Below are 27,678 nucleotides of genomic sequence, written 5' to 3'. Positions count from 1 at the left end.
AGTCTGCTTGCAGCTCAGGAGATTCAGGAGACATGGGTTCAATCCCTGGGTTGGGAAGATTCCCTGGAGGAGGAAACGGTAACCCACTCCAGTGTTCTTGCCAGGAAAATCCCTTGGACAAGGGAGGCTGGCGGGGCCCGTGGGGTCACAAAGAGTTGGACGTGACTGAAGCAACTGAGCACGCACACACTCCTTCTCATTCTCAGCCTGACAATTTCTGAGCCACCCTCCCTGGTTTACTTTTTCTCTAGTGCATTTAACATCACTGCACATATTTCAGGGCCTCCCTGCTGGCTCAGAGGGTAAAGTGTCTGCCTACAGTGCGGGAGACCTGGGTTCGATCCCTGGGACGGGAAGATCCCCTGGAGAAGGAAATGGCAACCCACTCCAGTACACTTGCCTGGAAAATCCCATGGACGGAGAAGCCTGGTAGGCTATAGTCCATGGGGTCGCAAAGAGTCAGACATGACTGAGCAACTTCACTTTCACTGCACAGATTTCATGTATGTATTTGTTCATCATCTGTCTTCCGTACCGGAATACATACATCTGAGGGCAGGTGTTTTTGTCTGTCTGAATCTCCAGTACCTAGTGAAGTGTCTGACAACATAGTAGGTGCTTTATAAGTATTTGTAAATTCATAGACTCAGAAATAGACTCAGTGTGAGCACTTTTGGAGAACCTGAGACCTCTAGCCAAATTGCTTCCAAAACGATAGAACCAATTTGCACATTCACCACTAGGGGGCAGGCTATTAGTAGTCCCGTTTTAAGCGAGGCAGCAGAGACCCAGAGAAACGAGAGGTTTCCCTGAAGTCACCCAGTTCACTGCTGGAGGAGCCCAGGACTCCTGATTCCCAGAAAACAGTGCGGCAACTCAGAATACTGTGGGAGGACCAAGGAGGACTTCACAGAGGAAGGGATCTTTTGGGAGAAGGGCATGGAAAGGTGGGAAGTTTTCTACCAGGTAGAAAGGAGAAGAAACACCATCCCAGGTAGGGGATGCAGTTTAAACTAAAACTTGACAAAGACTGAAAATGAATTTTTGTTCATTTTTAAAAATATTTTTTATTTTTTTTTTCTTCTTTAAAAAAAGAAGAAAAACAAAAGACTAAGAAAAAAGGATACAGAAAAAATAATAAACTGATATTTGAGGAAAGGCAGAGTCCGGGTGGACTGGGCAGAGCCTTCCCAGGCTGAAGGGATGAGAGGCGGCCGAGAACACCATCAGGGAGCCGGAAATTAATGCCGAGGACACTGGGGAGCCAGGGGGTATTTTTGAGCAGAGCAGGGATATAAGAGCTGAGGTTTCCTGCTGGCTCACTGCTGTCTTTCAGTTTCCACTTCTTTTTCCCTCTCCTTATGTGTGTGTGTCTCTCAGCTGCCCCCTGCCCCTCCAGGCCCAGAAGTAACTGGCTAAGCCATTTTCCTTTTCTGTGTCAGCAGCCTGACAGCCTATCAGGGAGCAGGAGAGGGAGGGGCTGGGACAGGACCCTTTGTCTCTTAGTCTCTCCAGGGCCTCGGTGCCCCCTGCCCAGCCAGAGGGGTGGAGGAAACAAGACTTAGAAGGCAGCTGAGAGGGGAGGGTGCCTCTTGCTCCCTACCCACCCCCACCAACCTGGATGGACTCTGAGGCGCTGGCCTCCCCGCCCCCTCTGGGCCAGGCCTCGGGCCCTTACAATCCCTGGGCTGAGTCTCCGTGCTTAGTACCAGTCAGTGCCAGCTGGCAGCTCCCACCGGAGACTGGGGTGGCATGAATATGGGGAAGGGGGGAGGAAGTGGGCAAGGACCCAAGGGAAAATAGGGCCAGGATTTGAGGAAGTGTTAGTCATAAGCTGGGTGGCCAAAATGGGGGTCACATGGGATGAGGAAAAGGCTCGACTGAGGAGTCTGGGGGTTTCTGGAGGAAGAGGGGATGCGTCAGGCCCCCTACTTTGGTCCTCCTGTCCCTGGCAGACCTAATCCTCTCCCCACTACCCACTTTCCTCTACACCTACCCCCTTAAGCTGCCCCTAGTTAATTCTCCTTGGTCCCTTTAAGAGCTGCCTGGGAACTGGGACATCGGAGGGGGCTGGCAGGGTCCCCACCCCCTCCCCCTCCCTGCCTGCCTCTGCTCCGCCCCCTGCCCGGTACAGACTCTGCTGGAAGTCTTGGACGCCTGGGTTAGGGTCTCCACTGCTGGGCTGGGGGTAAGGCTTGAAGGTGGTGGGGAAGGAGGACCTCGGCCCCTGGGGTGGGATGGGGGTTCGGGATGTCAGTTTCCTAGCCCTGTGGACATGGAATATCGGTGTGCCAACTTCAGTAGATAACTTAAGGGGCCCTCTGGGTGGTCCTCCGGCCTCAAAGTGGGGGAAGGGTAACCCCAGGGATCTTGAGGGACAGAGCCTAAGGGGACAGGATGCCTGGGTTTCCTCAGGCTTCACTCCTCATCTCATTTTCCTGGGACTGTCATTTGCTAACTTCTGTCCAATCACTTCCTGCTCCTCCTTCAATTAAGGACATAGGGCCCTGACACACTGTCTTCCCGTAGATGGGGAAACTGAGACCAAGCAAACCAGAGTAAGTGGAATCTTGTGCCCCGGCTGGAGAAGTGGAAGTGAGGCTGCAGAAAGCGTCTCCTTCCTTCTCGAATCCCAGGAGCTAGACATAGGAGACTCGGGTGTCCCGCTCACCCTGGTAAATTTCTAACTGCAGCCACAGCTACCTCCAGAGACTACGTCTCTGTTCCCTCATGGGACAACTTAGCTCCTTCCTGGAAGTTTTGAGTTCCATGTCACAACCAGGAGAGGGTTCCCTGAAGCCCAGCTGGGTAACCTGGAATGAAGCGGAGGGGGACTGTAGACTTTCCTCCCTCTTCAGAAATGGAAATGTAGTCTCTTCCAATTCTGCTACAGGGACTGGGAACAAACCCCCTAAAAGGGAAAGCACTGGGGGCAGGGGCCCAAGGACACCCCCAGGTGTAAAGTCTTTCTGCAGTCCAGTTTTTGTCTTACAGCCCTGGCTCAATTTCAGTTTCTTTTAGCCCTGGCCACCTTGATTCCAAATCATTTTTTCCTCTCCTGCTGTGTGTCCCAATCCTGGGGGAGAATGATTTTGAGTGGCCTTGGCCTGCAGGGGCTTGAAGTTGGGCTTCAGTTCCCCGGCCAAAGATTGAGGTCAGATCACAGAGGTGAGAGCACCAAATCCTAGCCACTAGACCAGTGGTCAGTGACAAGGGCCTTGGCCCTTCAGCTTTGCTGAAAAGAATTCCCACAAGTCTGGAAAGCAGTGAAGCTAGTAAAGTGTTTATTTGGAGGAAAAGAGTACAGTATGTGTGGATAGACACATGGGCAGACTCAGAGGGAGAGTCCCTGAGTCGCGCCCTCATGGTAGTTTGAATTATTTTTATGGGGTGTTTCTTCTGGTTTTCCTTTGGCCAATCATTTTGATTTGCCTGGTTTACAGTCCATATTTCATATATCTCAGGATCCTTCCATGTTTGCGCATGCATCTCTTGGTCAAGACGGACTCTACTGCAAAGGCCTATGGGTAGACCATCGCTTAGCATTACTCCCCATGATCCTCAAGGAGCCTTTCTGTGCATGTGTGGTCAGACAGGTCCCCTAAAGATGAGTGATATGTGGTCTGGGCAGGGCCCAGCCTCCTCTCTTAATTGTCCTGTTACTTTCTTCTTGGAATTTCAGTCCACATGGAGTGGATTTCCTGTCACTTAACCCTGAGGGGCCCATCTGCCTCCTGCCTCAGGAAGAATCTTTTGGCTTTCTTCGAATCCCCAGGGCCTCAGGGCTGAGGGTACAGTGGATGGCGTGTCAGGAAGTGGTGGGGGATGTGACAGCATCTCTGCCTAGTCCACTTCTGCTTTCAACACATGCCCTTCTTGCCCTGCCCCAGACGGAAATGCTCACCCGCTACCCCAAACCAGACCTTAAGGGGAACCACATCTGGCCTGTGAAACTCTCTGCCCTGGACCGGCACCAGAACACTCACTTCCTTCTTTGTAAAAAATACTAAGTCTAGAGATGAGCCAAGCTGCTCCCAGGTAAGCTGAAAAGCCATCATTTACTTATGTGAATCAGAGAGGGCAGGTGCCCTGCCTAAGATCACACAGCAAGTTATAGGGATCCAGGCCTAGGATCCCTGGGGCTTCTGCTTTCCAGCCCCATGGTGCCTTTTTTCACAATCTTCCCACAGACCAGGAGAAACCAATCTAGAAGGGGCTTTTTGTTTTTCTTTTTTTTGGCTGTATGACATCTAGGATCTGAGTTCCCCAGCCAGGAGTCACACCCATGTCCCCTGCAGTGGAAGTGCAGAGTCTTAACCACTGGGCCGCCAGGGAAGTCCCCTAGAAGGGGCTTTTTCAACTCCTCATTTTACCAATGAAGAAGGTAAGCCCCAGCGGGGACAGGAGGGAGCTCTGGTACATAGTGGCTCAGGATCAGGGCTAGCAGAGGACCCCAGGCCCAGCCAGCTTCCAAAGCTTCTGCCCAGACCCCTGCTTGCCTCTCAATAGGAAAGAATCCAGCTTAGGCTTGTCTCTTTTTATTCCTATCTGGTCTGATCCTCTGGAAAGTCCTTTCTGAAGTCTACCCTCTGTCCCTCCTCTTACAGCACAAACTTTCTCCTTCTAACAGGTCCTAGGGGGTTAGCCAAAGGCTTCTGGCATCTTGGTAAAGTGGCTTAGGAATAAACAGCAGAACTTGAACCTGGCAGTGGTGCCCTTGCCATGCAAGCCAGGATAATAGTAATAGGAGACAGCTTCTTAGGCTTCTTGACAGAGACCTTGCCTCTTGGCTTATTTGCATGGGTATTTGTGTGTTCATTTGCATCCTCACTGGCAAACTCAGTTTGCCTGGGGTCAGGCTGGCCAGCATCCAGGTGTGACCCCCTTACATATACACAGTTCCTGAGAGAAGGGGGAAAACCCAGAGGAACTGACCATAAAGGAGAATTGGCCTCAACTAATCCCCTGAACCAAGCTGGGGGACATCTGCATCGTGATGTCTGCCTGACAGTGGGCAAGGGAGATGAGCAAGGACCCCCAGAGGCTAGTGTGCTCCCCCTCCTACCTCCCCCCACATCCAGAGCCCTGCGTCCTCCAAACATGTGGATTCAGGAGCCGCAGAAGGTGGGGCGCAGGGGGACACGAGTAGGAGGAGGAAGAATATGGGGAGATTCTAGTCCCTCCCACTTAGAGATGCAGTTGCCATGGTGACTGAGGACCAGTGAGGCGGGATGGGGTTGGGGGTGGGGGGCGGGGGTGTGGCAGGGACGAAGGCACTGGGAGACAGGAAGCCTGGCATTCCAGAGGGAGGGAGACGCAGCAGCACATCCAAGCTCCAGGTAAGGGAGCCGAAGCGCTGACAGTTCAGAATGGAGGGGGCGGTCCATTGTCTGGCGCTTGCTCTGCCCTGAGGAGGGGCGGACAGAGGGGGTCAGGCCATTGTGTTCAATACTCAGCTCAGTCTTCCAGCACTAGTCGGACAGGAGGAGGAAACCCAGGAGGCACTGGGTAAGGGGTTAAAGGGGATTGGACTGGGTGGACAGAAAGAAGGCTGGAGACTGTGGGGGTGAGAAGAGGTGGGGGGGTGCTGGGGGAGCAGAGGCTTGGGGATATATCCTTAGTGCCTTACACACATTAGGCACTTTAATTATAAGTTGATTTGACTTCTTGTGATTGTAAAAAAGAGGATAATGAGGGACTGGGTAGATAGGGCTAAGAAGGGGACCCGGGAAGCTGATGTTCCCTAGGACTGTGCTCTTCTGGGGCTTCCCTGAAGCTGAGGGGAGAGGTGGTGGGAAGAATTAGACCAGCTGGGTCGTTGGCACAGCCAGGAGGGGCTTCTCTCCTGGCTCCAGGATCCCTCCCTTGGTGAGGTATCCAGGCTCCATCAGAGTGCAGAAGAGACAGAGACCCTGGGGTGAGCATGGGGTGGGTATGGGAAGCAACTTCTCCCACCTCTATCCCCACATCTAGATTTCCATCCTGGGGTGAAAGCTGGCCAGAAAGGGGTTATTATTTGATGTGGTCTAGGGGCAGTGGCACCCCACTCCAGTACTCTTGCCTGGAAAATCCCATGCGCAGAGGAGCCTGGTGGGCTGCGGTCCATGGGGTTGCTAAGAGTTGGACACGACTGAGCGACTTCACTTTCACTTTTCACTTTCACGCATTGGAGAAGGAAATGGCAACCCACTCCAGTACTCTTGCCTGGAGAATCCCAGGGACGGGGGAGCCTGGTGGGCTGCCGTCTATGGGGTCGCACAGAGTTGGACACGATTGAAGCGACTTAGCAGCAGCAGCAGCAGGGGCCACGGGGAAGGAGTCCCCACTGGGAGGTCAGGGTTGAACTCAGCAGTGCTGTCATGGGGGTCCCCAGGTTGGGCCCCAGGGCTTGGAGAGAAAAGAGTTGGGGAGCCCCCACAGTGCAGCTGTGAAATGGCATAGCCCCTACAACCTGGTCCTGAACCACTGACCCCTTCCTACCGCCACCCTACCTGAACTGCTGCCCTGCTTCAACCTCAGCCAAGACACTTCCTCTCCCTGGCCTTGGTTTCCTCATTTGTACAGAGAGAGGGTGGGACCCTGTCAGCTCTGAGCATCCCCAATGTTGTGAGAGGTCCTGTTACATTATTTGCCGGGCCCCATGCAAAATGAAAGTGTGGGGCCCCTCATTCAAAATTTAGACTTTCAAACATTCTATTTACCAAAATATCTTTCCAAGGTGGAATGCCAGAAAAGTTTTCAGGAGATTCCACAGAAAACTCTGTTTCCAAAGACCTTATCTCCTTTCTCCTTTTCTTCCCTCCTCCCAAACTCCTTCCTTGCATTTCTGAAATCACCTATCTCATATATAGCCTCTGCAGTTTACAACCTGAAAATCTTATGGATTACCAGATCAACGTCACTATGATTTCATGAACACATATGTGAAATTATTAAAAAATTGCAAATGCTTAAAGTTTTTTTAATGACAGTGCTATGTTTAAGTGGGAATAGACATTAGTAAACATTTTTTTAGTAAAAAAAAAAAAAAAAACCAACCAAGACTTACAAGATGGCAGGACTTGGGCGTTAGACTGAGCGTGGGCCCCTGTGTGGGCAGCAAGAGAGAGGGCAGTGTGGCCTGAAGTCTGACTTCTGAGACTCTGGTACAGATGGGCAGTGATGGGGGCAAGGTGATCCTCCTCCCCACCAGGCTCCTCAGGGAACTAGCCTGGGAGGCCCTTGCGGAGGCAGTGGAGGCAGGAATTGTAGGCTTCTGTTTCCTCTTGAGTCAAGATTCACCCCAGAGATGCTGTTTCTTAGCCCAGGGGAACTAGAACTTGCTTTCTCCATCCAAGTTGCTCAGAGTTGAGTTTGCTGGACCTGGGCAGGAGGAGGATGCCTAAGAGACACTGTAGCTAAGGGATTCACTCTGGAACGAGGCAGACCTGAGTTTACCTTTCCTTCTGGCTACTCTGCCTCACTTCCCTTATCTTTAAAATGTGGGGACTTCCCTGGGTGATTCGGTGGTTAAGACTCCATGCTTCCAATGCAGGTGGTGAGGGTTCTATCCTTGGTCAGGGAACTAAGATCCCACATGCCACATGGCAAGACCAAAAAAAAAAAAAAAAGATTACTGTAGTACCTAGAAGCTAAAATTGTTGGGTAGATCAAAGCCTTTATCGATAAGGCAAACTTCATACTTGTGGTTGAGGTAAAGAAGACTTGTCAGAAGGAAGAATGAGGCTCAGGGCATTGAATCTAAGACTTCCGGAGAGAGAGGAACAAGGCAGAGGCCGGAGCCTGGGGCTGGAATCTCCTCCCTCCTCCCGGCTCCCCACCATCAGAACTCTTCCCAGACAAGCCAGTCCATTCAAGCAGAGAGGCCTGCAGCGGGGTAGGTTCCCACTCTAAACTGAGGGTTAGGGGGCATGAAATGTGGGGTCTAGGTGGGAGTGATCCTTGATTCTGAGAGTCTAGAAAATTTTCTCCGGGTGACTGGGCCCATGGCTTCTCCCAGGGACCTGGCAATGAGACTCCATGAGAGTCTGGGGGAGTCTAAACTAAGTGTTGTTGTTGTTTTTTAATTTATTTGGCTGTGCTGGGTCTTAGTTGCAGCATGTGGGATCTAGTTCCCTAACTAGGCATCAAATCTGGGTCCCCAAGTTGAGACTGCGGAGTGAGCTTGCCACTAGATCAGCAGGATCTAGTCTTGCCAGAAACAGCTGTCAGGAGCGGCTTGGCTGAGACCAGCCCTCAGAGAAATTGAGGGAAAATGAGGGCAGCGGGAAAGGGAAGAAGGCTGAGCCGACTCTGACAAGGAATTCTTCTAAGAAGGAGCCTAGGCTGTCCGCTTTGCTGTGGCAGGGACTTGGGGTGGGTGGATGTTACACAGCAGGAAAGGCTTCCTGACCATGAGGAATATGCATTTAAGGAGGTGGTCTATTTATTAGAGTCGATTAGCCCTGGGACGTCTGTGCTCTGTTACCAGCAGTCAGCTGGGGCTGAGTGAGCAGGAAACTACCCACTTTCTAGGTCATGAAGCCTTTGGTGCTAGATGCCTCATTAACTCTGCATTATGAGATCCCTGGAGCCCTAAGGGAGGGGTGAGCAGCCACCATCCGGCCTTTGGGTGCCTCAGAAGTATGCGAGCAGATGGGAAATTTTCTGGGTCTCCCACTGGCCTGATGCTGCCCTAAGAGTGCTGGAGATAAGACTACAGAAGGAATTTTCTCAGCAAAGCCATGGATGAGCTGCTAAGTCACTTCAGTCATGTCCGACTCTGTGCGACCCCATAGACGGCAGTCCACCAGGCTCCCCCGTCCCTGGGATTCTCCAGGCAAGAACACTGGAGTGGGTTGCCATTTCCTTCTCCAATGCATGAAAGTGAAAGCGAAGTCGCTCAGTCGTGTCCGACTCTATCGACCCCATGGACTGCAGCTTACCAGGCTCCTCCGTCCATGGGATTTTCCAGGCAAGAGTACTGGAGTGAGGTGCCATTGCCTTCTCCGCCATGGATGAGAGCCTAATGCAATTGTTTTATTTATTACAAAAAATTTTTTAAACCATTTAAAAAATATTTATTTATTTGGGTCTTAGCTGTCATGCAGGCTCAGTTACCCCAAGGCATGTGAGACCTAAATTCCCTGACCAGGGGGTCGAAACTGTGTCCCTTGCATTGCGAGGTGGATTCTTAGATACTAGACCAAGGGGCAAGCCCCTAAATCATTTTTTAAAATGGAAGTATATTTAATTGACAATGTTGTGTTAGTTTCAAAAGTACAGCAAAATGTGGACTTCCGTGGTGGTCTAGTGGTTAAGACTCCATGCTTCCAATGCAGGATGTGGGGGTTTGATTCCTGGCTGGGGAAGGTCCCACATTGCTGGGTAGTGTGGCCAAAAAAAAAGAGAGAGAAAGAAGAGAAGATTGTGCAACAAAGTAATTCAGTTTTACATACACATATGTATATATAGATAAGAAAAGTCAAAGTGTTAGTCGCTCAGTGGTGTCTGACTCTTTGTGACTCCATGAACTGCAGCCCACCATGCTCTTCTGTCCATGGAATTCTCCAGGCAAGAATACTGGAGTGGGTTGCTGTTGTTTAATTGCTAAGTTGTGTCCGACTCTTTGCGACCCCATGGACTTGTAGCCCACCAGACTCCTCTATCCATGGTATTTCCCAGGCAAGAATATTGGAGTGGGTTGCTATTTCCTTCTCCAAGGGATCTTTCCGACCCAGAGATTGAGCCCAGGTCAATCTGCATTGCAGGCAGATTATATATAAACATATTCTTTTTCAGATTGTTTTCCATTATAGGTTATTACAAATATTAAATATAGGTCCCTGTACCATACTGGAGAAGGCAGTGGCAGCCCACTCCAGTACTCTTGCCTGGAAAATCCCATGGACGGAGGAGCCTCGTGAGCTGCAGTCCATGAGGTCGCTAAGAGTTGGACACAACTGAGCGACTTCACTTTCACTTTTCACTTGCACGCATTGGAGAAGGAAATGGCAACCCATTCCAGTGTTCTTGCCTGGAGAGTCCCAGGGACGGGGGAGCCTGGTGGGCTGCTGTCTATGGGGTCGCACAGAGTCGGACACGACTGAAGCAACTTAGCAGCAGCAGCAGCACGTACTGTGCTCTAGGTCCTTGTTGTTCAGGATCGTATTGTTTTTTAAAGACTATGGCTCGGTTGGCCGTGGGAGGTCTGAAAGGTTATTCCACTTCAGGGACTTCCCTGTTGGTAGGAGTGGAGAGGTAAGTGAAAAGAGGAATATGAAAGACGGTGTCATGTCTCCTATCTGGGAAATCTTGAGCAAGAGGTAAAATCCCGACTAGGCTTGTTAGACTGGCTGTGACGATAGAGGGACAGGGGGATGGCTGAAATGACCTAGAAACTTTCTGGCCTTTTAAACTTTCTTGATAGACAGGTGAGAGGAGGGCCAAAGAGAGAGGTGTGTCTCCTTTTATTCCCCTCCCAGTCAACCAACTTCCGCCCAAGCCAGGGATCTGTCACAACTCGAGAGGTGGAAATTCTGGTTTCCCTTGCCCAGAGCTCCCAGTGCGGGCTTTGCCACTATGGGTACCTGGAGGGCCGCACTCCTGGCCCAGCCGGGCTGAGTCTCCTGTCCCCCACCTCTGGGGCCTGGGAGCCCTCCCTTCTTTCTCTTGGATGGCACCCCCCGCCCAAGAGTCTGGATACCTGGGTTCTATGCTGTGACTGGCTCAACGGTACGTGAGATGTGATGGCTGACTGGAGGGGTGGCAGACCAAGGGGAGGATTATGCAGAGACCAGGGGGACAGATAGCAGCAGCAGTAAGACCAGAGAGAGAGGGGGCAGCTGCAGAGGCTGGGAGACGACCAGCCTCTCCCTGCCCTGGGCCACTTTCCGTGTGATGCTACTAGTCAGCCTGGAGGGCTGGTCTCCCATCTCCTCTCTGCAAGAAGAGGCCTGTAGGCCTCAGAGTCAGAGAACAGAGCAGGCCGGTTCAGACCTGGTCTTCTTGTTTGGGTCATCAGAGGGTAGGGCTGAGTACAAGGCCCTGGGTATCAAGAGATCTGAAAGAGCCAGGAGAATCAAGTCTGAAGAATCTATACTGCGAGTGCAGGAATCTGCTCCCCAGAAAGTCCTGGAGCCAGGACCAGGCAGTGGTTTGGGATCTGGGCTATGGGAGGAGGAAAGGCAGAGTAGATAACAAGAAGGACTTCCTTGAGCGTAAGGTGAGGGAAGGCAGAGCCAGGCTATTGGTGCAAAGAGATCATAAGGGATGGGGAACAACTGGACTTCAATTCGGAGGGGAGAGTGGGGCAGAGTGAGGCCTGTGAGAATGATGGAAGTGAGACTCTCTGAGGGCACACTGGAGAGGAAACTGGCCCGTTCCCCTGCATCCCCCCCCCCGCCCCCCGCCATACACACTTCTGCTGCCTGGGGCTCTCTGATTGGTTCCCAGGGGGGATGTGGTAAGGACTGCTCACCCAGAGAGTACCCGGTGCCTGTTTCCCCAGAGACGTCCAGTGACAGCCCCTGGCTGAGCATGGCCCTTCCAGCCCTGGGCCTGGACTCCTGGAGCTTCCTGGGCCTTTTCCTCTTCCAGCTGCTCCTGCTGTTCCTGCCACCGGCGACAACTGCGGGGCGTGAAGGGCAGGGACCCACACCCAGGGTCAAATACCATGCAGGTAAGGATCTGACAGTCAGGAAGTAGGGGATGGCAGCCCCGGGCTGGAGGGGGTGGAGGAAGGAAAGAGAGAATGGAAGGAAAGGGGTAGGAAATTGGACTTGGAGAAACCACACTAGATAAGTCATGGAGAGGCAGAGGGCGTCAGGGAGAGAGAGACAGCCAGAAATAGAAATTCAGGCTGAGAAAGGAGTGAATGATGAAACTCACTTGGGGGAGAGACTGAGGAAAGGGAGGTGAGGAGAGCAGGGGGCCAGGGGCGTTGTGCCTTCTGGTTCTCCAGAGCTGGTGATTTCTCTTTCCCTCCTTCAGTGTCACTGTTATCAAACTGGGCACTTCAAACCCATAACTGCTTTCATGCCCGTAGGACATTTGAGGCTTAAGGGAATCCGTGGACCTGGTGACCCAGGACACGCAAGTGCACAGATGATGCTGGACCACGCTGTGTCCAATACTGTGGACACCAGGAATACAAGAACCCAGAGTAGCCTGGCTGGTATCTGGGCCCTGGGACCCTGTAGGCACAGCTTGACTGGTTTCTTACTGAGGCTGTGGGGGCTGCTAGCCTTCCACCTGCAGGGAAAAGACTCAGGAAAGGACATGGGCCCTGTCGGAGTTGCAGGGGCAGGGTCTCCTGGGCATGGCTGAGTCTTTTGCATCTTTCTGGGGCAACATGGTAAAGGAAATGCATGTTGCCCATTGATGGAAGGGCCTCCCTTGTGTTAGGTGCTGGGATTACAAGCATAAACCCTGCCCCCAAGGTGCTGATGGTCCCCAGGGGCAGGCAGGTGGGCTGTCACACAACCATACTTGAGGGTGATCAGTTCAGTGACAGAGGGGTTTATACAGCTCTGGGGAGGCCAGCCTCTCTGGCACCTTGCCACATGTTTCCCCAACTCCTCTTCGTGGTTGGTACTAAGATTCTCTGAGCCTCCAGAGCTAACAGTTAGCTCATCAGTCCTCTAATGCGAAAGTGCAAACGTGCTCATGAGAGAGAGAGTTTGAGAAGCTCATCTCTCCTCGCTGATGTGCCAGGGGCCCTATGTGCCAGGGGAACGGGCACACACGCCCACCTCCGCCACATCACAGTGATGGCGAGACCTCAGGGAATCTCCCACAGCCAGCCGAAATCCCCAGTCTGGGTGATATACAGGCGCCTGCAGGAAACTCAGGAGAAAAACATTTTCTTTCTGTTCCACCTATGGCAGTGGTTCTCGTGGTAGAAATTTCCTGTAGAGGAGGGAAGGAAAGTGGGGTTGGTGAGTGGGACCCCTGAAACCCACAGTTACTCTGACACATAGTCCTATCTACCTCTAGCCTTCTTGTCTGTGGGTGCCAACACCTTCCTGTCTGTCTATCTGCTCTCTGCCCTCCCTGCCTGTGAGGACTGATGTGTCCTGCCCAGCCGCAGCCCCCTAGGCCTGAAAGAACATCCCTTATGCCTCACTTTATTTCCTGTCCCTTTGTCTGTCTCTTGAGTGTGGGGCACCCTCTGTCTGTCCCAGTCTGTTATTACCCTGAATCTGGTTGTCTTTCCTCTCCACTATGAGCTCAGCACCCAATGCTCCTAGGCTGTCAGCAGGATGGGGCAAAGCAGGGATCTGCTGCTGAAGAGTGGGTCCGGCTGCGAAGGCTGGGGGGAGCACACTCTGCCAACCCTTTCCTTCCCCTGCTTTTCTCTCATAAATCAGCTGCTTACCCACTGCCTTCTCATCACTCACCCCTTCTCACCACCTCTCAACAGGGGATGGACGCAGAGCTCTTAGCTTCTTCCACCAAAAGGGCCTCCAGGACTTTGACACTCTACTCCTGAGTGATGACGGAGGCACTCTCTATGTGGGGGCTCGAGAGGCCATTCTGGCCTTGAATATCGAGGATCCTGGGGTGCCAAGGCTGAAGAATATGGTGAGAGGCCAGGGAAAGGGTGCGGGCTGGAAGTGAGGAGGGGGCTGGCAGCTGCCCTGTGCCTGGACTGCCTATGCATGAATAACTACCCAATTTGCTGTTGCCTATAATCAGCAACGATTGGCAGGTCTTGGTATGGACATATACACGTATGATTTTTATGACAGACAAGAAACACAAAAAAAATAAAAAAAATAAAAAAAAGAAAGAAAGAAACACAGCAGTGGCCTTACACTTCATGGGCACGATGAATACTGGTTGAATAATACTAATTGATAAAATGGCTGATATGGAAATTGACAAAGTGAAAGTGAAAGTTGCTCAGTCGTGTCCGACTCTTTGCAACCCCGTGGATAGTCCCTGGAATTCTCCAGGCAAGAATACTGGAGTGGGTAGCCATTCCCTTCTCCAGGGGATCTTCCCAACCCAGGGATTGAACCCAGGTCTCTTGCATTGCAGGCAGATTCTTTACCAGCTGAGCCACCAGGGAAGCCCAAGAATACTGGAGTGGGTAGCCTATCCCTTTTCAAGGGCCTCCTTCCCAACCTAGGAATTGAACCAGGATCTCCTGCATTAGCAGGCGGATTCTTTACCAGCTGAGCTACCAGGGAAGCCCCAATACTAGTTGCTAAAATGACTGATATGGAAATTGACCTATGAGAGAAACATTGACTCAAATTTATCAATAATGTGATATCCACCCACTGGAAGAAATCACTGAGGCTTCTGTGTTATAGTCACCCTACTCACAGGAATAATGTAAGGGAGAAAGGGAGAGGGAAGGAAAAAAGGGAGGGAGGGAGCAATTACTGAGCATCTCAACACAGTCTGTGTTGCTCAGCGTGTGGTCTGTGGGCCACCTGCACATATGGGATGCGGATTAAAAATACAGTTTCTCTGAGGTGTGAGGAACCGAAAATTTTTAACAATTTCCCCAGGAAATGTGTTTTGTTTTGTTTCCAGCTGCTGCTTTGTATACCATGCATGGCATTAGGTGCTTTACATACAGAAATCTGTGCCATTGACCAAGATCACTCAACCAGTAAGTGGTTGAGTCTAGGTTCAAGCTCAGGTCTGATTCCATTGACCATGTTCTCACATGGAGCTGTGTCCTCATGAATATCAGTATCATTAGAGTAATAGCCAGGGTCACAAAGCGAGGTTCTTACAGCCTACCAGCATGTAACTAACCATTATGCCTGCTGGTGATTTCACACCAGATCCAAGGAGGGGGTAGTAGGTCAGAGAGCTCAAGATCTCATTCCCTTCATCTCCCCTTTCCCAATGCCCTACTTCAGATACCCTGGCCAGCCAGTGACAGAAAAAAGAGTGAATGTGCCTTTAAGAGGAAGAGCAATGAGGTAAGTAGGGGTGGCGATACTGGGGCTCTGCAAGAGAGCCCTGGTGTCCCCAGGCCATCACTGGATGACCTTAGGTGAGGCAGGCAGCAGAGGACGCTTGTTTGAGTGATCGTGTTCTAGAGGATCATGATCACGTGGCCTGCTGTTCTATAAAGACCTATGGGGACTGCCTCAGCACTGTCCAGCCCTTCTCCCTCCTGGCAAGTGAGGGAGCAGTCCTCCAGGGGCCGGGAGTCTGGGGCAAGTGTTCTGGAGGCCTGAACTGTCTCTCTCCCCCAGACACAGTGTTTCAACTTTATTCGTGTCCTGGTATCCTTCAACTCCACCCACCTCTACGCCTGCGGCACGTTTGCCTTCAGCCCTGCCTGTACCTTCATTGTGAGTTATCTGGCGCCGGCTCTCAGGCCCCGCCTCACCTCCACCCCAGCTCATCCTCTGCAGCTCTGAAAAACTCTGATGTTGCGGCCCAGGGTCCTTGTGAGCTTCCGAGCTCCAGGTCAATTTTCCTCTGCACCCCCTACCCCTTCCTCCCTCGTGTCCCTCCTTTCCCAGACGTGAGACTCTGGCGTTCTGGCCCCCCCAGCCACTTCCCCCCCTCTAGGAACTCCAAGATTCCAGACTGTTGCCCATCTCGGAGGACAGGGTTGTGGAGGGGAAAGGCCAAAGCCCCTTCGACCCCACCCATAAGCACACGGCTGTCATGGCAGGTGAGTATCGGTTTCCCTGGTCCATCCCAATAACTGCTTTCCCTGGTCACTCTGTGACACAGGGAATCTGACAATTTCCTGAAAGGCAAGAGGACAAAGGGAGGGGAAGCCAGGAGCCTCAGAGCATAAAATCAGAGGCAGTATCAGGTACCCCAACCAGATGAAGCTGCCACAAAGGAGGTGGGGCAAGATGGATGTGGAGGGATGCACAGAGATGGGAGGGTCCTGGAAGGGTCTCAGACAGGAAAGAGGCCTGAGAGTCACCTTCTGTTCAACAAGCAGACTCTGTATGAACAGCCACTCCGGTGTGCCAGGCATTGGGCTAGGAAACGTAGGGACTGCAAAGAGGAAATCATGGTGCTGTGCCCTCCTGGACACAAACCATCACTCCCCCCACCCCCTGGCTTCCTGAAGCCGGTGGCCTTTGACTGAGTGGGACCTTGAAAGACAGGTAGGTGGGCAGGGAAAGTGTTCCTGGAAGAAAAGGGTATGCCCTCATGTGTAGAAACAGAACAGCCATCCTGGAGAAACAATGAGTGATTCTAACTGGCGAGTGGTTCAGCTGGGTGTGGGAGGGAGGAGCCAGAGAAAGGGGGGGAAAGTGCCAAACACTGAAGGCCATAAAGTTGGCCAGTCCCTGTGGGAGGAGGACCTAAGAACAGTGCTCAGGGCGGGCTGTGAGCTGGGCTTTGGGACTCCATGGGAAGGTGTAGAACAAATGAAGAAGGCCAGAGAGTGATGTGAATGCTGACCCCAGTCAGAGGCAGATCTGAGAAGGGCAGGGGCACCCTCCAACTGACAAGGTCCTCCCTCCTCTCCTCACATTAGATGGGATGCTCTATTCTGGCACCATGAACAACTTCCTGGGCAGTGAGCCCATCTTGTTGCGCACCCTGGGATCCCAGCCTGTCCTCAAGACTGACAATTTCCTCCGCTGGCTACAACGTAAGGACCTCAGCCCCACCCAGCACAGGTCTGGCCCCCTTCCCCAAGTCCCGGAGACCTGGCACTCTGAACTGCTGTTAATTCACTCAACTCTCATTGGTTGAGACGTACTATATGCAAGGTGGTACTGCAGGGAAGAAGACAGACCTCCTGTCCTTGGGAGGTTTCATCTTTTAAAAAAAACTGTTTAATTTTTAAAAAATTTTGGTTGTGCTGGGTCTTTGTAGTTGCGCAGGCTTTTTTCCTCTGATTGTGGCGAACGAGGGGCTACTCTCCAGTTGCGTGCAGTGCATGGGCTTTTCTCATTGTGGTGGCTTCTCTTGTTGGGAAGCACAGGCTCTAGAGCAGGCAGGCTTCAGTAGTTGCAGCACACGGGCTCGCAGTGGTTGTGGGTCTCTCTGGCTCTGGGGCACAGGTTCAATAGCTGAAGCCCACAGGCTTAGCTGCTGCATGTGGGATCTTCCCTGACAAAGGATCAAATGCTTGTCTTCTGCACTGGCAGGCAGATCTTTACCACTGAGCCACCACGGAAACCCGGGAAACTTTCATCTTATGTAAATAATTAAAGTACCTCCCCCACCCATGGCCACACCTCGATCAGCTGTAGATCTGGGCCATAGTACCTTCTAGTCTTCAGAGTCAAGGGTTTTCCCAAAGGGGAAACCAGGACACCTAGGTGCTCCGTCTCTTAGCTTATCTGCCCTTCCCGTGCAGCGGACGCCTCCTTCGTGGCAGCCATTCCTTCCACCCAGGTCGTCTACTTCTTCTTCGAGGAGACAGCCAGCGAGTTTGAGTTCTTCGAGAAGCTTCGCATTTCCCGGGTGGCCCAAGTCTGCAAGGTCCACAGCCTGGTGGGAGGCGGGGCTGGCCGTGGAGAAGCCAATGGGGGAGATGGCAGAGGAGGGGCTGGGCGCTTAGGGTCCAATGGGGTGAGGGGCGGGCTAGAGGGCGTGGTCACGCGTGGGCAGTGGGGGCACCCTCTGACTCTTAGATTGTGCCCCTAGAATGACGTGGGTGGCGAAAAGTTGCTGCAGAAGAAGTGGACCACCTTCCTAAAGGCCCAGCTGCTTTGCACCCAGCCGGAACAACTTCCCTTCAACGTTATCCGTCACGCTGTCCTGCTGGCAGACAATTCCTCCACCGATCCCCAGGTCTACGCAGTCTTTACCTCTCAGTGGTGAGCAACTAGGCGAGAGCGTGGGGGTTGGAAGTGGGATTTGGGGTCAGCTCCCTGGCCCGCCAGGGAGGGTAGGAACTGATGTGAGCGAAGTACAAACTCCACACTTCACATATGAAGACATTTGATCATCACCATCTCCCAGGAATTTGACTCACGCCCTTAATGTAGGGCTCAATGTAGATAGGGAAAATAAAGCTCAGAAAGGTTCTTATTAGTTTATGTCCTGCCTGGTTCCAAAAAGGATAGGAGGCAGCTTACAAAAGGCAAACGTTAAAATAAAATAAACCTATGAGGAAATGGAAATAAAAGGAGAATGAGAGAACCCAGGGATGGAGTCCGCACATTACAGATGATTATCACTTATACAGTTGGGGATGCTGGGACACCTGTAGCTGTGAACTTCCTAGTGGTCATAGCATAGAGCGAAACACCATCAACAACATAAGATAAAAATAAAGTCATTGCTTGGAGATTGAGACTTATTTGTTGTGGTCTGGCTCCCACAGTGTTCAGATGTCTGCTGACAATGTGTCAGGTACCAAAGATATCTTTTGTAAGCATGGTCTGGTATCTGTGGCTTCCAGGACTGAGAATATGGTTTATGCCACAGTCAGGTTAAAACAAAACAATAAAGACAGAGCTTTTGTCTCCACAGACCAGGGCGGAAGGAATAAAAATAGTCTTGTAGTTGGGTTCTGTTTGGTTTTCTGAGGACCAAGAATACACTGGACCCCCAGGGAGGAGAGCTTCACCTGGAGCCTGTCTGGGAGCTGGCTACTTTGCTTCTCCCATAGAGGCTCAGTCTGGGCAGGCCACACAGGAGACGCCCCAGGGCCTGAGCCCAAATTAGTTCTCATTAAGGATAACCACACCTCAGATCCTAAAATGGGATAAAGTCTGGGACTCTCCTAGCTCTTATCGCCTCTCGGCTGGGGACTGACCCAGCCCTTCATACTTCTCCCCTTCTGGGGTTTTTCACCAAAAGTGGGCCAAGGTGGGAGGGGGAGGTGTAGCAGAGGAGGTTACAGACAACTTAACTTCCCCTCTGGCTGTCTCCAGGCACGTTGGTGGGACCAGGAGCTCTGCTGTCTGTGCTTTCTCACTCAAGGACATCAAGAGTGTCTTTGAGGGGAAGTATAAGGAATTGGACAAAGAGACTTCACGCTGGACTACTTATGAATATCCTGATATCAGTCCACGGCCAGGCAGTGTGAGTATTATCCATGCAATGAGTAAAGCCCGCCTCCCCCAGACATATATGTGTCAAAGCACCTCTCACAGCGTGATAGTGCCCCATAAATGCTAGTGCTCCCCACACCCCCAAGTCCTGTCTGCTCAGATATTCACCATTCCAGCTGCCCACGTTCCACATCCATGGTGTCCAGCCCCATCCTAAATACAGAACAGCACCCCTGCACCCCAGCTAAGTGCACACCATATGCTTGGGTATATCACTGAAAAAACAAGGGAGCACAGGCTGTGCCAGGGACTTTCCTGGGCCTCTTCATCTGCATTTCTTATTTAACTTTTGTTTTTGGATCGGGGTTGTATATATACACCATTCGAAGGAGATTTACATGGTTGGTTACAAACAGCAGCCCAGTTTCCTCTCTCCAGCACTTTTCCAAGGAGATTTACATGGTTGGTTACAAACAGCAGCCCAGTTTCCTCTCTCCAGCACTTTTCCCTCTCTAGAGACAATCTCCTTCAACTCTTTTAGCTGATTCTTTTGATTTTATCTCCAAATCTCAAAATATGTTTATTCCTATTCCTTGCTGCTTCCATTTCAGGCAGCAGCTATTGAATTCCCATTGTGGATGGTGAAGATTTAACCGTGTCTCCCCATCCCCACCCCCCACTCAGCGATGAGCTGGAGCTGACTTGCAGCAACTAGCAAGAACCCTTTGTGCATCTCTTTCCAAATCCGAGTTCAGTGACATTACGTTGATAGCTTGAAATTAACCATGGTGGGAATAATACATTATGGAAATCAGCAAACACTTTAAATCATCACCCCAGAGCAGCCTTACCAGCACACTGCTGTACCCACCTCTTATCTCCCAGCATTGGTTTATAGTCAGTTTGGTCAGGCCAGTATTTATATTATGATTCATTACTCACAACTGAGCCATATAGTAGGCCATGATTATTTTTCCTTTTTGCATAATTAAAAAAATTTTCCCTGGGGTTAGTAATTATCTTGATTTTTTTTTCTTGCTTTGTTTTCTAAGCTCTTATCTTTATTTCAACCCCAAACTCTACCTCAATTAACTGAATCTCTTTTGAAAACAGACCCATTTGGTAGTCTAAGAATTTCATTTTCCTGGAAATCCTTTCTATCTGCTGCAGTCTTGACTACATCTTCATCTCATGTACATCCGGAGCACAGCTGCCATCCTGGAAGCTCCCTTCCTCATCATTCTGGGCATTCCCTTTGCCTCTTTCTTGCGATAATCTGGTGTTTCTTGCATCCCACAACTTCCTATTTTTTCTTTCTTTCACTGTCTTATTTTAGTGGAGGATGGGTGGGTGGGTGCTAAGTTGCTTCAGTTGTGTCCGACTCTGTGCGACCCTATGGACTATAGCCTGCCAGGCTCCTCTGTCCATGGGATTCTCCAGGCAAGAATACTGAGTGGGTTGCCACGTCTTCCTCCAGGGAATCTTCCCAACCCAGAGATCAAAACCGTGTCTGTTATGTCTCAATACATTGGCAGGTGGGTTCTTTACCACTAGAGCCACCAGGATGGCCTCTGTAAATTCCTGGAAAAGAATACACAGCAGGTAAATTTTTTTGAGACCCTGAATGTCTGAAAATGTCTTCATTCTACATTCACCTTTGATAGTTTGCCTGGTTGTATCTATTTTAATTCTAGGAAAAAATAATCTTCCTTTCAGACTTGGAAGGCATCCTCTATTATATTCTAGCTTACAGTGCTACTGTTTGAGAAGTCTGAAGCTATTCTGATCCCCAAAGCTTTGAATATCTGTTTTTCCCTCTGGAATCTTGTCGTACCTTTTTTGTGTTGCTGGTTATTTTTTTGTTGTTGTTGCTGGTTATTTTGAAATTTCATGATATTGTGCCTTGATGGGATCTTGTTCATTCATGGTCCGAGTGTTCACTTTGCCCCTTAGGCCTGGAAATTTAGTTCTTTCAGTTCTAAGAACTGAAAAGAACTGTTACCTGTTGCTTGAACTGTTACCTTTTCATTTAATACATATTTTTTAAGGTCACCTGTCACTATTGTAGGCAATGAAGACATAGTAGTGAAGAAAACAAAAATCTCTTTTTTCATGGAGAGGATATTCTACTGTTGGGATGTTTTCTCATTTCTTTCTGAACACCCTGGATTGGTTGGTCCTATAACTTTTAAAATCCTTTTTAGGAATTTTCCCAAGTCTTTGGTTTTGTTCTACTTGCTAAGAGAGTATCTCAATTTTTTTATCTTCTGATCCTTCTGTCAGATTTTAAATTTCTGCTAACATATTTAATTTCCTAGATTTTTTGAGCTTTGTATATGTCTTATAAATACATTCTATTATAGAGAATTTTAAACATATAAAAAGTGGACAGAATAGTATACTGCTGCTGCTACTAAGTCGCTTCAGTTGTGTCTGACTCTTAGCGACCCCATGGACTGCAGCCTACCAGGCTCCTCCATCCCCGGGATTCTCCAGGCAAGAACACTGGAGTGGGTTGCCATTTCCTTCTCCAGTGCATGAAAGTGAAAAGTGAAAATGAAGTCGCTCAGTCGTGTCCGACCCTCAGCGACCCAATGGACTGCAGCCTACCAGGCTCCTCCGTCCATGGGATTTTCCAGGCAAGAGTACTGGAGTGGGGTGCCATTGCCTTCTCCGACAGAATAGTATTATGGACCTCTAAACAGTGGCACCCCACTCCAGTACTTTTGCCTGGAAAATTCATGGACGGAGGAGCCTGGTAGGCTGCAGTCCATGGGGTCGTGAAGAGCACGACTGAGCGACTCCACTTTCACTTTTCACTTTCATGCATTGGAGAAGGAAATGGCAACCCACTCCAGTGTTCTTGCCTGGAGAATCCCAGGGACTAGGGAGCCTGGTGGGCTGCCATCTATGGGGTTGCACAGAGTCGGACATGACTGAAGTTACTTAGCAGCATACACCCATCAGCCAGCTGCAACTCCTCGCCAATCAGACCACTTCATCTCTATCCCACTCACTTCCCCTCTTATTTTCTGAAGCAAATTCTGGGCATCATTTCATCTGTGTTAGTTTCCTATGGCTGCCATAACAAATTACCACAAACTTGGTGGTGTAAAACACCAAGAACACCAAGAAATTTATTCCTTCACAATTCTGGAGGCCAGGTGTTTGAAATCAAAGTTGCAGTCAAGGTTGGCTCCTCCTGGAGGCCCTGAGAGAGAATCCGTTCTGGGCCTCACTCCTGCCTTGGCTGCTGGCAGGCTTTGGTGTTCTCTGGCTTGTAGGCACCTCACTCCCGTCTCTGCCTCTGCCGTCACGTAGCCTTATCTCTGTGTGTCTCCTCCTCTTCTCTTATGAGCACACTTGTCGTTCGATTTAGAGCCCATTGTGATCCAGAATGAGTCATCTTGAGATTTTTAAATTATGTCTACAAATAGCCTTTCTCCAAATAAAGTCACACTCCCAGGTTTTCAATGGGCATACCTTTGGGTGGCTACCATTCATCCCATTACTTCATCCATAATGGTTTTAGTATGTATCACCAAAGATAAGGGCTTTGAAAAAAATAATGTATAGTTCCATTATTACACCAAAAAAATAATGCATGCGTGCATGTTTAGTTACTCAGACGTGTCTGACTTTTTGTGATCCCATGGACTGTAGCCCTCTAGGCTCCTTGGGATTTTCCAGGCAAGAATACTGGAGTGCGTTTCCACTCCCTTCTCCAGGGATTGAACCCAAGTTTCCTGCATTGCAGGTGGATTCTTTACCATCTGAGCCACCAGGGAAGCCCCCTACCCCGCCTAAATTAATAATAGTTTCTTAACCTAATATGCAAAAGTATTCAAATTTCTAATAGTCTCATAGATATCATAAGGTTTTTTTTTTTTAATATAGTTTGTTTTTGAAATCAAAATCAAAATAAGATCTGTAAGTTTGGATTGGTTGTTCTTTTCAGTCTCTCTTAGTCTATATGTTCCCTTGCCAACTTCTTTCTTTCTCTTACAATTTATTCGGTATGTAGAATTTCCCACAGTCTGGATCTTGATGATTTTGCATTGCTGTGGCAGAGTTTAAGTATTTTCTATAAATTGGTGTTTGGATCTAGAAACTTGATCATAAAAACTTGCTCTTAAAGTTTGACTTTGGGGAGCAAAATAAAAACTTGTATTAGTTTGGTCTTCTTTCAGGACATTTATAATCTCTGGCTGCATTCGTTGGAATAAGAACTCCTCTTTTGAAGCATTATGTATGTTCTTGTTTCATGGGTATGCTATTTTCATACTTCTCTCTCTTAAGGTAATAATGATACTTCGCTGTGAAGTTTTCTTTTCTCTGAATCATTTGTTTCCTCTTAAAGTTTATTAATTTTTTTCCGTGTCTCTGTTTTTTATATCTTTCATGTCTGTGGTTTCACTCACATATTTGGTCATCCTTGGCTATCTACTCATAGTTATGAGGGAGGGGGCCTTGAAGCTGTGGAAACTCTGCACCCTGGGTATGACTTGGCAACTTGAACTCCATGATAACTCCACTGTGAATGGGCTGGCTAGGCTGCTTTACTGGAGACCTTCAATATCAGTATCTTTAAGTCTTTTCTTTTGGGCCTTTAGTCAGCTTTCCTGGAGCAGATTCTTCTAGTCTTGTCTTGGAGTAAGGCGGTCTGGCTCCTGGGATCTGGGAGTCATGGGGAAGAAAGGCTGGGGGTGGGGGAAGAGTCTCAGCAGGTGCTGTGTCTACCTGCATTTAATCCCCTGCCTTCATCATGGTGTGTCACCTCTCTGCTGTCCTCCAACCAGAGTCCCTCTGCCTTATCCTCTCTAGAGAATAAACCTCCAGTCCTGGGCCAGGGTATGGAAGGGACAGTTACTCAGCTGCATGGAGCTGGGAAGAAGTCTGCCTGCTTCTTAAATAGATTTTCAAATATAGCCTTTCTTTTGCCCCGTTTCCAGAGGGGACTGAGGCCACTGATTTATGAACTTCAGAAATTCTACCTTATAAATAAAAATTTAAGCCTGGGCTGGCTTAGAAAGACTCTTTTTTCCTGCTTAGTCTTTTCCCTTTTGTTCATTTGCTTTCCAGCTTCCCAAATGTGGCTGCTTTTACCTCCTCTCATGTTCTCATATGTCTTTAAAAAAAAAAATCCCTTTGGGAGGAAGCGAGAGTAGGTACATGTGCTCATTCTGGCATCTAAATGAGATACAGATGTTATCGCGTCACTTTACAGATAGGAATTTGCAACTCATAGAGGTAGGGTAACTTGTCTGAGGACACAGCATGAGGTGATGCAGTTGTGGCTGGCTTTAAGACAGTGCTGTTGGAAACGGAGGACAAGAATCGTGACCATTGATCAGGACACAGGTGTCCCAGAGCTGCAGTATGCTGTTGTTGGCAGGGCCTTTGGAGAACAGCCGGTCCAACCCCCTCATTTTATGGGTAAGAAAAAGAAGGCCCAGAATGGAGAAGGGACTCTCCCCGAGTCGTGCATCCAATTCATGCCAAACCATGATGCAAAATACTCCCTGCTACACCACCCCTTTTTGTGACAGACTGCATTCCATTATTGACTCTGTGAACATTTATTGGGCCCCAACTGAGTACTAGGTCCTATGCTAAGCCTGGGCCTACAGACATGAGTTCAGGGTGGTCCTTGCCTGCAGGGGATCCTCACCCTACATTCTGCTGGTGGCCGGGCATCCTTGGTGACGGGGATGATGGGTAGAAATAATGACAGCTAAAGCTTATCAAGTACTTACTTCATGCCAAGTACTGTTCTAATTACTTTTCATGTAAGTCGCTTGCATCCTCATAGCAAGTCTGTGCTGTGTTGGTAATAGGCCCATTTCACTGTTAAGGAACCTCAGACATGCTGAATTCAGACGCTGCATTTTAAAGCCAGGCAGTTCCAGAGTCCAGCTTTAATCCCAATCCTGAAATGAAGACTGCCAAGAGGGAGGGAGGCAAAGGAGATTAGCCAAAGGGGAGGGAGGGAGAGAAGAGGCCACAGGTGGGTTGAAGGAAAGGAGAAAGCTGACCTGATCTGCCTCCTTCCCCCTTCAGTGCTCCAAGGGCCCCTCCTCTGATAAAGCCTTGACCTTCATGAAGGACCATTTCCTGATGGATGAGCCAGTGGTGGGGACACCCCTGCTGGTGAAGTCTGGTGTAGAGTACACATGGCTTGCGGTGGAGACAGCCCAGGGCATCGACGGGCAGAGCCATCTGGTCATGTACCTGGGCACCAGTGAGTAGAGGGCTCCAGGGCACCCCTCAAGGGGCTGGAGCCAGGGTTGCAACTCAGGTTGAGGAGGGAGACCTTTGAGTCCATTCACTCATGCATTCACTCAACAAATTCTTTTTTTAATTGGATGATAATTGCTTTATAATATTGTGTTAGTTTCTTCTGTACCACAGTGTGAATCAGCTATACATATACATATAACCCCTCCCTCTTGGACCTCCCACCATCCCACCCCTCTAGGTTATCACGAAGTAGCAAATGTTTATCAGAGCACCTGTGCTGTGCCTGGCACCCAGCTAGGCTCTGAAAATATAGCAGGGGAACCAAAGAGCCCCATCCCTAACTTTTCTGAACTTTCAGTCTGGTGAGGTAGAGAAGCATGAAGGGTTTTGGTGACCTTAGCAAGAGCTGTTTATCTTATTTATCTATCTTATGGGGGAAACCATGCTAGAAAGGTGATGTAAGGGAGGATAGAGGAGGGGTGTATAGACTTGGGGAGGGAGAAGATGGGCAGGAAGTAGAGGGAGCTCTTAGGCGAAGGCTTTTGTGTTTTCTATGAAGTAGGAGAACACAAGGTCATGAGTGGCGGGGACTGAGGGATGGAAAAGGCAGGTTTGAGAAGAGAGAAGTAGATTCAAATATTCTTTGTGGAAAGAAGGAGAGACGGTCTGTGGGGGGATGGGGAAGATTGCGAAGCATATGTTTTGAGGGCCTGGCTAAGGTGGATGACCTTGAGCTTTAGTAGAAGAAGCCCGTCAGGTTCGTTCTTTCTTTTAGGACATCAGCTGTGCCTATATTGAGTACACAGACAAGAACAAAACAGACAAAAAGCTAGCTCCTTTTGGAGTGCATGGAGACAGACAATAAACATACTGAAGGAGTCAGTTACTTGGTACATTACGAGATCAGAAAATAAGTAGAACAGTGTGATGGGGTGGTCAGGAACGCTTGTTGGAAAGGTGGTAATTTGAAAAGGTGGTCGGGGTAGACCTTACTGAACTTTGAGTAGAGACCCTTGACTGTAGTGAGGGAGGCTGGTGATGTGATTTTCTCCAGAACTGATTAAAAGTCCACATATCCATGAAGAAAGGGGATAGTTTGGTTCCTCTAGGGCTGGAGTTTGATCAGGCAGTTTCCAAGGAAGGACTGAGAGGCAAGGGATTTCCAGCCATTTACGAGAGCTCCGTCTCCATGGCAACGGAAGGAAATGGTCTGACAGATCTGTGTCCAGTGCAGACTTCAGAAGGAACTTTCTTTCTTTCTTTTTTTTTGGCTTCAAGGCATGTGGGATCTTAGGTCCTCAAGCAGGGATCAAATCAGCACGCCTTGCATGGAAGCCCAAAGACCTAACCACTGGGCCACCAGAGAAGTCCCAGAAGGAACTTTCTGACAGCTGGGGAGGCCATCTGGAGTCAGAGAGCAAGCATGAGAGGCTAGGTGATTTCAACTCTCTCTCTCCACAGGCACAGGCTCCCTCCACAAGGCTGTGGTGAGTGGGGACCACAGTGCTTATCTGGTGGAGGAGATTCAGCTGTTCCCTGACCCTGAACCTGTTCGAAACCTGCAGCTGGCCCCTACCCAGGTGGGAAAGGGCCTGATCCTCAGATGAGGTCTCCAGGGGGGCAGGCCTTGGGTGCTAGGTCCTTACTAGATGTGGCAGGGTGACTTGACAGGCTTCATCTCTTTTCCAGGGAGCAGTGTTTGTAGGCTTCTCAGGAGGCATCTGGAAGGTTCCTCGAGCCAACTGTAGTGTCTACGAGAGCTGTATGGACTGTGTCCTTGCCCGGGACCCTCACTGTGCCTGGGACCCTGAGTCTCAAACCTGCCGCCTCCTGCCCACCCCCATCCTGTGAGTGCCAGTTACCCTGTATGTGCTTCTGGGCTCCTTCTTTCCAGGTGCTGTGAGGTTGGTGCAAAAGTAATTGCGGTTTGGGGCTGTGAATTTTATATCATTTTAACTAGGCTCAAACACATCTTTATTAATCGAAATAGGAACTGTTACAATTAATACATTTTTTGCCAACAAGAAATAAGTTGCTTTATTCCCGTAGCATAAAAATCTGTGCTTCAGGATTCGATGAACTCTTGGAAACCATTTTCTGCTGTTTGTGGAAGCGTTTTCCCTTCAAAAAGTTGCTTGAAGAAGTGGTAGTTGGTTGGCAAGAAGTCAGGCGAACATGGTGGATTTGGCAAAACTTTGCAGCCCAGTCCGTTCAGCTTTTGAAGTGTTGGTTGCGTGGCATGTGTTTGAGTGTTGTTGTGGAGAAGGGGCCCTTTTTTTTGAACTGGCTGCAGGCATTGCACTTTTCAGTTCATCCCATTGACTTGCTGAGCATACTTCTCAGATGTCATGGTTTCGCCAGGGTTCAGAAAGTTGTAGTGGATCAGACATTTAGTGGTTGGACCAAAAAGAAGCTCGAAAGCACTTCCCAAAGCCACACTTGCACCAAAAAAGGTCCTGACCAAACGATGACCATGACCTCTTCTTGGTGCAGGTTCGGCTCT

General features: G+C 49.8%; 1 protein-coding gene across 7 annotated transcripts in view; it reads left to right on the top strand.

Annotated features, from left to right (window-relative positions):
• The first annotated feature begins 2,100 nt into the window (after positions 1 to 2,100).
• The window catches only part of SEMA4A (semaphorin 4A), a 28,311-nt gene continuing 2,733 nt past the window's right edge, over positions 2,101 to 27,678 (top strand). Inside the window, exons 1-14 of one of the 7 annotated variants that reach the window (XM_027530526.1) lie at positions 2,128 to 2,188; positions 3,891 to 4,038; positions 11,489 to 11,659; positions 13,403 to 13,563; positions 14,862 to 14,924; positions 15,204 to 15,302; positions 15,526 to 15,631; positions 16,460 to 16,576; positions 17,291 to 17,415; positions 17,581 to 17,753; positions 18,816 to 18,966; positions 24,996 to 25,176; positions 26,637 to 26,755; positions 26,865 to 27,022. In XM_027530526.1, coding sequence (XP_027386327.1) covers positions 11,518 to 11,659; positions 13,403 to 13,563; positions 14,862 to 14,924; positions 15,204 to 15,302; positions 15,526 to 15,631; positions 16,460 to 16,576; positions 17,291 to 17,415; positions 17,581 to 17,753; positions 18,816 to 18,966; positions 24,996 to 25,176; positions 26,637 to 26,755; positions 26,865 to 27,022 — 1,595 coding nt within the window. In that variant the 5' untranslated portion in view covers positions 2,128 to 2,188; positions 3,891 to 4,038; positions 11,489 to 11,517. Of the gene's footprint in view, positions 2,189 to 3,890; positions 4,039 to 5,258; positions 5,340 to 7,780; positions 7,877 to 10,445; positions 10,714 to 11,488; positions 11,660 to 13,402; positions 13,564 to 14,861; positions 14,925 to 15,203; positions 15,303 to 15,525; positions 15,632 to 16,459; positions 16,577 to 17,290; positions 17,416 to 17,580; positions 17,754 to 18,815; positions 18,967 to 24,995; positions 25,177 to 26,636; positions 26,756 to 26,864; positions 27,023 to 27,678 lie in introns of those variants that run through there. The other 6 variants (XM_027530518.1, XM_027530544.1, XM_027530508.1 and 3 more) reach the window with 6 other exon arrangements.

The sequence above is a fragment of the Bos indicus x Bos taurus genome, chromosome 3 (genome assembly GCF_003369695.1).
Source record: "Bos indicus x Bos taurus breed Angus x Brahman F1 hybrid chromosome 3, Bos_hybrid_MaternalHap_v2.0, whole genome shotgun sequence".
Classification (NCBI taxonomy): domain Eukaryota; kingdom Metazoa; phylum Chordata; class Mammalia; order Artiodactyla; family Bovidae; genus Bos; species Bos indicus x Bos taurus.
The sequence above is the reverse complement of the archived record's forward strand: the minus strand, read 5'-3'. Positions and strand labels throughout refer to the sequence as shown.